This window comes from Lolium perenne, chromosome 1, assembly GCF_019359855.2.
Source record: "Lolium perenne isolate Kyuss_39 chromosome 1, Kyuss_2.0, whole genome shotgun sequence".
NCBI classification, from domain to species: Eukaryota; Viridiplantae; Streptophyta; class Magnoliopsida; order Poales; family Poaceae; genus Lolium; species Lolium perenne.
Window position 1 is genome coordinate 177329338 of NC_067244.2, and position 11564 is coordinate 177340901.

The following is an 11564-nucleotide window of genomic DNA, read 5'->3' on the forward strand; positions in this document are numbered from 1 at the left end:
CAGTCGTGGAGCTGCCGGCGGCAGTAAGGCTCTTCTTCTTCACCATTGCGAGATCTGGCAAAGATTGGGAAAGCGGTGGTGGCGGTGCAGCAGTTGCGGAAGGAAGAAGAAGAAGGAAGGCAAGAAGATGCAAAGGCAGATGTGGGAGAAGATTAGGGATTTTCGTCCTTTGGAGATCTTAAGAGAAGGAGAACTGCGTGGGCACGTGTCGGTGCTGCCAGTTCATCAAGTGGACCTTTTTCCGATTGATGGTTGCGGGAATCGAGGAGACGCCTTGGTAACTATGCGAGAAGGGCGGAAATTGCTTGAAAATAAGGGCCAGATAGAGAAAGAATGGGCCCAACGGGTCGCGTCTTGTCAGTCAAAAACAAGACGTCAGTAAAACGTATCAATGATGTCATAAAGAATGCTCGAAGCACTCGAATGAATAAAAAGATATCGGATGGTGAACTTGAGTCTAAGCACAGATTGCAAAGCTTCTGCACTTAGACTCGGGGGCTACTCCCATCGGGAGCGCTGACGCGCACCCGATAGATTGAGGACTCGAAGAAAAAGGATGAAGAAAAAGATGATTGCTTAGCTCAAGTCTGCGCCCAGTTGCAAGCACCCGTGCCCAGACTCGGGGGCTACTCCCATCGGGAGCGCTGGACGCGCACCCCATAGAATTTTTTGTGCTCCAGGATCATGCCCGGGGACTTGATTCTGTGTAGGGTAACGTTGTTTTGCCATTGGTAGTTAACCAATAAAAGTTGGGCACGTTACTCATCATCCCTTGCAAGGAAAAATATACGGGATGACCTATGAAGACCTGCAGAGAACTTCGGCAGAGAAGAATGATCGAGTGGTACAACTTGAGTCAACGCACGGATTGCAAGCATCCGTACCTAGACTCGGGGGCTACTCCCATCGGGAGCGCTGACGCGCACCCGACAAAAGAGGACGATGCTGATTCAAGATGAACAAGGACAATCAAGGAGAAGAACATCAGAAGGAGACATGCTTCAGTCTCTACCCGAACAATGTTCGGCTAGACACTCGGGGGCTACTGACGTGGGCATTACCCTTCGGGTAACCGACATTGCCCTATCCTGTATTGACTAATTGGAGGCCCGTGAAGACACTTGGAGGCGAGATGGGCCACCTGGGCGGCGCACCAGAAGAATCCTTGACGGGCAAGACAAGGAAGCAGCCGAACAAGGAAAGTTTAGATTCAAAACTGCTGTAAACCTAGTCGTACTCGGTTAGATCTTTTGAGACCTGGCCTCCTATATAAAGGCCAGGAGAGGGGCTGCCGAGGGACACGATCAATCTTAGCAGCCTTAGCCACCAAAAGTCTAGAGCTAGGTCGCCGCAGCACTTAGCCTCTCGACGAAATCTCAGCCGAACTATTCGGCACCCCATTATAACCCATTATCTTCATAATCAAGAACAGATAGGCAGGACGTAAGGGTTTTACCTCATCGAGGGCCCTGAACCTGGGTAAATCGCTCTCCCCGCTTGTCTGTGAACCGATGTCTCGTGTCAGCTTGCAGGATTCCGTCAACCCCAAGCCCCAATCAGAGGGCATTGCCGAGGAGTACCCTCGACACCGTTCAATGGTGAATTGTATGCAATAGATGTGGACAATTCTGGGGACGGAGTGTGCACCAATGTACAGTTGGAGGAGCGCGTGAGCACTGTCAAGATGGAGACACTAATTTCATTTACAGAACTTGGAAATGACAAGTTCTACATTCTGAAGTCGGATGGTGATCTGCTGCTTGTGTTGTTGGACAACATGCTTTTGGAGGACCAACCATTGGTGTACCGTGTGAATACTCAGAGCCACTCTCTCCATGCGGTCAGTAACATTTGTAGTCATGCCTTCTTCGTGCATTATATCCGGTATATCTCCGTCGAAAGGTGAGTGCACCGACACTTCGACCTGGCATCTACTACGCGAATTTGGGTTATATCAGAGAGTACTTTCATGATACAAAGGCCTGGGATGAGTGGCCACTACGTGTGGATAGAGGAAACTACGGTCTGAGAAATGAACAAAGGTCATACCGTTTGGAGGATGTATTGACTGCACACTGCAGACGAAAGGAGTTCAATGAATATTTCCTTGGGATAATGCACGAATGGAGCGACCAAGAAAATATATGAGGAATGAAGAACAAATTCATTCATCCTGGGGTATCCGAATCTTCATGTTGGCCATACATTACGTGCGTCTTGTATTTTTTTCATCTTAGTTTGTCGTGAACATTAACAACGTTATTGGCTGCTTTTGGCTGATGTATGCAATATATGTATTATACTTAGTTTTTTGATTGTGCTGCTATGAATTTATCATATACTAGCTTCTAGATTTGCTACTAGATTTGCTGCCATATTGGGCTAAAAACGAGGGCCAAAAGGCATAAATAATTGAAGAATGACAGAAATAGAATCTTCTCTAGATTTGATACTAATTTGGTGAAAAAGACAGAGAGAGAAAGAGGGGAAAATGTGCTCTTAAAAATGCCAATCTGGGCCGAGAGAGACAAAACCTAGCTCTCACGTACAACCAAACACGGTCTCGTCCTGTCCCACGCGGTCCCTTCCTACTAGCCCCACACGACGCGGCCCCACATGTCAGCCCAGAACGTTCAACTAAACGGATTCCTTCCGTCCGAGCTCCTTCTGCGGGTTTCAGACAAAGGCTTGGGGAAAACTGAGAAAAACTAAGGGACTGGGGAAAACCGAATCCTAAGGACCTGAGGGCACGAAAATAGAAATCTCAAAAAAAAGAACATACCACGCACCATGGTGCCTAGAGGGAGGTGAGGAAGCTGAATGAGAACATCGATGAAGTCCTTCACTCTCCCAAGGTCTCTTTTTACCTCGCGCTTGAAGTCAACGCAACTCGATCGACTGATGCTGCTTCTCGATTCACAACTGCAATCACCATCAAACCTTTCATGGGAGCCGCCATTCGCCTCGGGAGCATCAGCGCTGATCGTTCCACTCTTCCCCACAGCCGCGCCAAGGCTATGGCCGCCATCCTCAACTCGGGAGCGCGGACGCCGCCGGTCCACACCACCAGCGCATCTCATCCCATCTCCGCCGAGCTCGTGATTCACTCTCCTTCAGCTGCTCGGGTTCGAGTTCATAGGGGGAGAAGACGCATGTGGGGAATTTCTTTGGGATATGCCGGTGGTGGGGGATGATGATGGAGTGAACCAGATAAGGCACGTGCATGTGGTCTCCGCTGGAAAGCCAATCCACCGTCTGATCTTGATCCAACGTGTGCCGCAGGTGAGCACCGATAATTTTTGCGGCATATATCTCATATTTTATTGACCAAATTAAGGATCAATTTTTTTCTTACAACAGGTATTATTCCAATAATTCTGCATCGAGGGAGTAATGTGGGGTAACGAGGCAGGCGATTTTTCCCCTGGTGAAACTCTTGTCACCCACTTGATCAGCTTCTGCGTGATAAAGGAATAAATGTATCAAGCAAATGGGAACAAAGCATATAACAAGGAGGAGACTTCTTTGACTTGAAAATGTATCAAGCAAGTCTAAATCTGGTGGCGATGGCATTTTCTTTTGTTTTCTTTTTGCGAGAAATTGGAGAACAGCTAGGAAGGCCGGGTTATGAAGCAACATCATAAGCTAGCCATCCAAAAAACTCCAGCACTATTCGTCACCCTATATAATAAGCTAGCCATCGAACTAGTAGAGCACAACACCACCTAAGCTAGGCAAACCAACTACTAGCAGAGATGCGGAACCTCAAACCCTTTTTCATCGTCATCTCGATCTGCTTCTTTGCGTTGTCGAAATGCACGAGCGCAGGCAGCGGCGGCAAGCCCCTGGTCACGGCCATCACTAAAGACGCGAACACCTTGCTGTACACGGCGCCCCTCAAGGACGGCCGCCCGCTCGTGGTCGACCTCTCCGGCCCGGCCATCACGCTGGCATGCAGCTCCAAGACCGGGACGGTCACGAGGCTCTCCGCAAGCGCCACCGACGGCGCCAACCCTCTGTTCCCGGTGTCCTTCTCGGCGACCGCCTCCTGCGCGTCCAAGGCGCCGGCCGGTGCCGTCGGCGTCGCGGGGCTCGCGCCCTCGAGCCAGTCGTCGTTCCCGGCGCAGGTGGCGCGCACGCAGAAAGTCGCCAAGAAGGTGGCGCTCTGCCTCCCGAGCGACGGCAAGACGACGAGCGGCAACAGCGTGGGCGTGGCCATCTTCGGCGGAGGACCCTTGTTCTTCATCCCGTCGGACCGCGGCGACTTCACGACGATGCTGGCCGGCACGGCTCCGCTTCGCGGGTTCAACGGATCCCCCGGGTACTTCCTCTCCGCCACCGGCATCACCGTGGACCAGAAGAAAGTGCCACTGTCCGGCCCGCTCGTTGTCGGGCTGAGCTCGACGATCCCCTACACGGCGCTCCGCGCCGACGTGTACGCTCCGTTCGTCAAGGCGTTCGACCAGGCGGCGGGCAGTCCCAATTTCTCCCCGTTCGTTTCGAGGGTGGCCGCGGTGGCGCCGTTCGAGCGGTGCTACAACTCGACGAAGCTGTCGGTGGGGCTGTCGCGGCTGGGCTACCCAGTGCCGCAGATAGAGCTTCTCCTGGAGGGCGGGCAGACCTTCTCGGTGCTCGGCGCCAACTCCATGGTGCAGGTGAAGGCCAACACGGCGTGCCTCGGGTTCGTCCAGATGAAGGCCGCGGGCGGCCAGGTGCCGGCGGCAATCATCGGCGGGTTCCAGCTGGAGAACCACCTTCTGGTGCTCGACGAGGAGAAGAAGCAGTTTGGATTCACCACGTTCCTCGGTGCGATAGGGCTTTCGTGCAGCAGCTTCAACTTCACTCGTGCCGCTTAGCAAAGTGGTGAATCGATGGATGATGATGTAATCATCTGATAAATAAGAACTCTTACTGTGTATCACAGTGTGAATCAATAAACTGAGAGTAAATTGGTTCCAGATTAGATCTTGCCAACACTTTGTGCCTGCTATGTCATCTGATAAATTGGTTCTAATCTCTTCTATTATTAGTTGGTGTAGAACGATAGAGAGGTTTGGCGTAATGTGTTGGATGTTGTATTGAGCCTCTCGGACGAGTATATATAGGTGTACAAGTCTTGGGAGCCAAGAAAGCTATCCTAAAGATAAGGCATGAGATGATTATAAATCATATACTACCAAATACACATATACCAAATATATCTGTAACACTCCCCCCGCAGTCGTAGCGGTAGTGACGTGAACAACAGTAACGTCGCGGACAGTCAGACTGGAAGGTTTTCCGTATCGTGGCTCTCGGTACTGGGGGTTTCGCGACGAAAACCTTAAGTAGGCGGAAGGGCGGAGTCGGAGGGCTGACGGGGGCCCCACACGCTAGGGCCGCGCGCCCCCCCCCCCCCCCCCCCCCACTGGGCCGCGCCGCCCTAGTGTGGCGGCGCCCCGTGGGCCCACTTCGTCTCTTCTTCGGTCTTCTGGAAGCTTCGTGTGAAAATAGGCCCCTGGGCGTTGATTTCGTCCAATTCCGAGAATATTTCCTTACTAGGATTTCTGAAACCAAAAACAGCAGAAAATAGCAACTGGCTCTTCGGCATCTCGTTAATAGGTTAGTGCCGGAAAATGCATAAATATGACATAAAATATGCATAAAACATGTAGGTATCATCAATAAAGTGGCATGGAACATAAGAAATTATCGATACGTCGGAGACGTATCAGCATCCCCAAGCTTAGTTCCTGCTCGTCCCGAGCAGGTAAACGATAACAAAGATAATTTCTGGAGTGACATGCCATCATAACCTTGATCATACTATTGTAAGCATATGTAATGAATGCAGCGATCAAAACAATGTAAATGACATGAGTAAACAATTGAATCATATAGCAAAGACTTTTTATGAATAGTACTTCAAGACAAGCATCAATAAGTCTTGCATAAGAGTTAACTCATAAAGCAGTAATTCAAAGTAAAGGTATTGAAGCAACACAAAGGAAGATGAAGTTTCAGCGGTTGCTTTCAACTTGTAACATGTATATCTCATGGATAGTTGTCAATGCAAAGTAATATAACAAGTGCAATATGCAAGTATGTAGAAATCAATGCACAGTTCACACAAGTGTTTGCTTCTTGAGGTGGAGAGAGATAGGTGAACTGACTCAACAATAAAAGTAAAAGAAAGGTCCTTCAAAGAGGAAAGCATCGATTGCTATATTTGTGCTAGAGCTTTGGTTTTGAAAACAAGAAACAATTTTGTCAACGGTAGTAATAAAACATATGTGTTATGTAAATTATATCCTACAAGTTGCAAGCCTCATGCATAGTATACTAATAGTGCCCGCACCTTGTCCTAATTAGCTCAGATTACCTGGATTATCATCGCAATGCACATGTTTTAACCAAGTGTCACAAAGGGGTACCTCTATGCCGCCTGTACAAAGGTCTAAGGAGAAAGCTTGCATCGGATTTCTCGCTATTGATTATTCTCAATCTTAGACATCCATACCGGGACAACATAGACAACAGATAATGGACTACTCTTTTATGCATAAGCATTCAACAACAATTAATTTTTCTCATATGAGATTGAGGATATTTGTCCAAAACTGAAACTTCCACCATGGATCATGGCTTTAGTTAGCGGCCCAATGTTCTTCTCTAACATTATGCATGCTCTAACCATTCAAGCGGTAAATCTCCCTTACTTCAGACAAGACGAACATGCATAGCAACTCACATGATATTCAACAAAGAGTAGTTGATGGCGTCCCCAGGAACATGGTTATCGCACAACAAGCAACTTAATAAGAGATAAAGTGCATAAGTACATATTCAATACCACAATAGTTTTTAAGCTATTTGTCCCATGAGCTATATATTGTAAAGGTGAAGAATGGAAATTTTAAAGGTAGCACTCAAGCAATTTACTTTGGAATGGCGGAGAAATACCATGTAGTAAGTAGGTATGGTGGACACAAATGGCATAGTGGTTGGCTCAAGAATTTTGGATGCATGAGAAATATTCCCTCTCGATACAAGGTTTAGGCTAGCAAGGTTATTTGAAACAAACACAAGGATGAAGCGGTGCAGCAAAACTCACATAAAAGACATATTGTAAACATTATAAGACTCTACACCGTCTTCCTTGTTGTTCAAACTCAATACTAGAAATTATCTAGACCTTAGAGAGACCAATTATGCAAACCAAATTTTAGCATGCTCTATGTATTTCTTCATTAATAGGTGCAAAGTATATGATGCAAGAGCTTAAACATGAGCACAACAATTGCCAAGTATCACATTATCCAAGACATTTTAGCAATTACTACATGTATCATTTTCCAATTCCAACCATATAACAATTTAACGAAGAAGAAACTTTCGCCATGAATACTATGAGTAAAGCCTAAGGACATATTTGTCCATATGCAACAGCGGAGCGTGTCTCTCTCCCACACAATGAATGCTAGGATCCATTTTATTCAAACAATACAAAAACAAAAACAAACAGACGCTCCAAGCAAAGTACATAAGATGTGATGGAATAAAAATATAGTTTCACTAGAGGAACCTGATAATGTTGTCGATGAAGAAGGGGATGCCTTGGGCATCCCCAAGCTTAGACGCTTGAGTCTTCTTGATATATGCAGGGGTGAACCACCGGGGCATCCCCAAGTTTAGAGCTTTCACTCTCCTTGATCATATTGTATCATCTCCCTCTCTTGATCCTTGAAAACTTCCTCCACACCAAACTCAAAACAACTCATTAGAGAGTTAGTGCACAATCAAAATTTACATGTTCAGAGGTGACACAATCATTCTTTACACTTCTGGACATTGCACAAAGCTACTGAAAGTCAATGGAATCGAAAAATCCATCAAGCATGGTAAAACAGGCAATGCGAAATAAAAGGCAGAATCTGTCAAAACAGAACAGTTCGTAAAGACGAATTTTATTGAGGCACCAGACTTTCTCAAATGAAAATTCTCAAATTGAATGAAAGTTGCGTACATATCTGAGGATCACTCACGTAAATTGGCATAATTTTCTGAGTTACCTACAGAGAATTAGGCCCAGATTCGTGACAGCAAAGAAATCTGTTTCTGCGCAGTAATCCAAATCTAGTATGAACCTTACTATCAACGACTTTACTTGGCACAACAATGCACAAAACTAAGATAAGGAGAGGTTGCTACAGTAGTAACAACTTCCAAGACTCAAATATAAAATAAAAGTACTGTAGTAAAAAGATGGGTTGTCTCCCATAAGCGCTTTTCTTTAACGCCTTTCAGCTAGGCGCAGAAAGTGTGTATCAAGTATTATCAAGAGACGAAGCACCAACATAATTTTCATAATTTATCCCATTAGGTATCTTAGATGCTCCCTTATCTATAGTGGTTTTAATAGCTTTATCAATTTTAGGCCTATAATAGTTTTTTGGTTTAGGCACCTTAGAGACATACATGAATTTTTGCTCCTTTCCCACATAAGCTTTCTCTCTAATCTTTATAGATGAAAAGGTCGAACCCAATGTTCCCATAGCCTCTTCAAGTTCACTAATCCTTTGGGTTTGATTATCATGAATAGCACAAGATTCTAAGATGGCGATTCTCTCATTAATTCCTCCTAGAGATTTATCAAGTTTATCAGTGCTATCAAGTAATGCTCCCAAATTAGTATTAATACTTGGAAGGTTTTGCTCTATGGTTTCCAACTTTTTCATGACATCTTCAAGAGAGGTTTCAATTTTAACTTCATTAACAGGTGGTATTCCAAATAGACTCTCAATAATGCAACTATCTTCTAAAGCAGGAGCGCCTAGGAAGTTACCTCACGCGAGACAATCAAGAACATACCTATTCCAGCTAGAGATACCAACATAAAAATTCCTGAGTAGGATAGTGGTGGAGTGTTTCTTAGTGCACCTATTATGGGCATCACTAATTCTATACCAAGCATCTTTTAAACATTCTCCCCCTTGTTGCTTAAACGAACGAACTTCAACTTCAGGATTACTCATTTTAACAACAGTAAATAAAGCAAACTAAATAAAGTAAATGCAAGTAACTAATTTTTTTGTGTGTTTTTAATATGGCAAACAAGACAGCAAATAAAGTAAAACTAGCAACTAATTTTTTTTGTGTTTTGATTTAGTGCAGCAAACAAAGTAGTAAATAAAATAATGCAAGACAAAAACAAAGTAAAGAGATTGCAATGTGGAGACTCCCCTTGCAGCGTGTCTTGATCTCCCCGGCAACGGCGCCAGAAATTTAGCTTGATACGCGTACAGCACGTCCGTTGGGAACCCCAAGTGGAAGGTGTGATGCGTACAGCAGCAAGTTTCCCTCAGTAAGAAACCAAGGTTTATCGAACCAGTAGGAGCCAAGAAGCACGTTGAAGGTTGATGGCGGCGAGATGTAGTGCGGCGCAACACCAGGGATTCCGGCGCCAACGTGGAACCTGCACAACACAACCAAAGTACTTTGCCCCAACGAAACAGTGAGGTTGTCAATCTCACCGGCTTGCTGTAACAAAGGATTAGATGTATAGTGTGGATGATGATTATTTGCAGAGAACAATAGAACAAGTATTGCAGTAGATTGTATTCGATTAAAAGAATGGACCGGTGTCCACAGTTCACTAGAGGTGTCTCTCCCATAAGATAAATAGCATGTTGGGTGAAAAAATTACAGTTGGGCAATTGACAAATAGAGAGGGCATGACAATGCACATACATGATATGATGAGTATTGTGAGATTTAATTGGGCATTACGACAAAGTACATAGACCGCTATCCAGCATGCATCTATGCCTAAAAAGTCCACCTTCAGGTTATCATCCGAACCCCTTCCAGTATTAAGTTGCAAACAACAGACAATTGCATTAAGTATGGTGCGTAATGTAATCAATAACTACATCCTCGGACATAGCATCAATGTTTTATCCCTAGTGGCAACAGCACATCCACAACCTTAGAACTTTCTGTCACTGTCCCAGATTTAATGGAGGCATGAACCCACTATCGAGCATAAATACTCCCTCTTGGAGTTAAGAGTAAAAACTTGGCCAGAGCCTCTACTAATAACGGAGAGCATGCAAGATCATAAACAACACAGAGGTAATAGATTGATAATCAACATAACATAGTATTCTCTATCCATCGGATCCCAACAAACACAACATATAGCATTACAGATAGATGATCTTGATCATGTTAAGCAGCTCACAAGATCCGACAATGAAGCGCATAAGGAGAAGACAACCATCTAGCTACTGCTATGGACCCATAGTCCAGGGGTGAACTACTCACTCATCACTCCGGAGGCAACCATGGCGGTGAAGAGTCCTCCGGGGAGATTATTCCCCTCTCCGGCAGGGTGCCGGAGGCGATCTCCTGAATCCCCCGAGATGGGATTGGCGGCGGCGGTGTCTCTGGAAGGTTTTCCGTATCGTGGCTCTCGGTACTGGGGGTTTCGCGACGAAGACCTTAAGTAGGCGGAAGGGCGGAGTCGGAGGGCTGACGGGGGCCCCACACGCTAGGGCCGCGCGGGCCCCCCCTGGGCCGCGCCGCCCTAGTGTGGCGGCGCCCCGTGGCCCCACTTCGTCTCTTCTTCGGTCTTCTGGAAGCTTCGTGTGAAAATAGGCCCCTGGGCGTTGATTTCGTCCAATTCCGAGAATATTTCCTTACTAGGATTTCTGAAACCAAAAACAGCAGAAAACAAAGAATCGGCTCTTCGGCATCTCGTTAATAGATTAGTGCCGGAAAATGCATAAATATGACATAAAGTATGCATAAAACATGTAGGTATCATCAATAAAGTGGCATGGAACATAAGAAATTATCGATACATCGGAGACGTATCAGTCACCGCCACCGCCACCGCCCTTTCTCCACCGCCACCGCCCTTTCACCACCACCACCGCCCCCCTTTCGCCACCGCCACCGCCCCTTCTTTACTTATAATATAATTAGTTTTTACTACATGTTTTCAGGAGTGACATATGGCGGACGATAGAGCCGACCCGATTAGGGAAAACTATAATGCGGAAGCTGCGGCACATCTTTTCGGCATCATAAACGACGACATTCCTTATGTGCCGGCCGAAGAAGATGAAGAAGAGGATGTCTCTTCTTATCTGAACCTTGACGGTGAACGTGAAGGTCGTCAACAAGGTGATGACGAAGGAACGGACACTGTCGATGGAGGTCAACCGTCGACAAACGGCGATGGAGATAAGCAATTAGCAACCACCTCCGGTGAGGTATATATATACATTGAGCCTCTGGTGATACAAATTTACCGATTTGAATAAATATGTGTATTAACGCGACTCTCTCTCTTATTTTATCCCTCGTCCGGATCATCGAAAAAATCGGTGAAGACAAAGCGTGGGAAAACCAAGACGCTGAAACAAGGAGTAACATATAACATCGATGTTATCAGTGCAACCGGCAGGCCGCTGGAGCCCGAAGCGACGTATACCAAGTTCATCAACCAATGTGGAGTCGTTGTTAGAGACAGCGTCCCGATCACCGTCCAGGAATGGCATGAGACAGTGAAGGCACGT

The 11564-nt window shown here is 46.1% G+C and overlaps 1 protein-coding gene across 1 annotated transcript; it reads left to right on the plus strand.

Moving 5' to 3' along the window:
• Positions 1 to 3696: 3696 nt before the first annotated feature.
• LOC127314001 (chitinase CLP) lies at positions 3697 to 4890 on the plus strand. The gene has a single exon (XM_051344467.2). It carries the CDS (start codon positions 3756 to 3758, stop codon positions 4854 to 4856), a length of 1101 nt encoding a protein of 366 aa, XP_051200427.1. The 5' UTR covers positions 3697 to 3755; the 3' UTR covers positions 4857 to 4890.
• The last annotated feature ends 6674 nt before the right edge of the window (positions 4891 to 11564 follow it).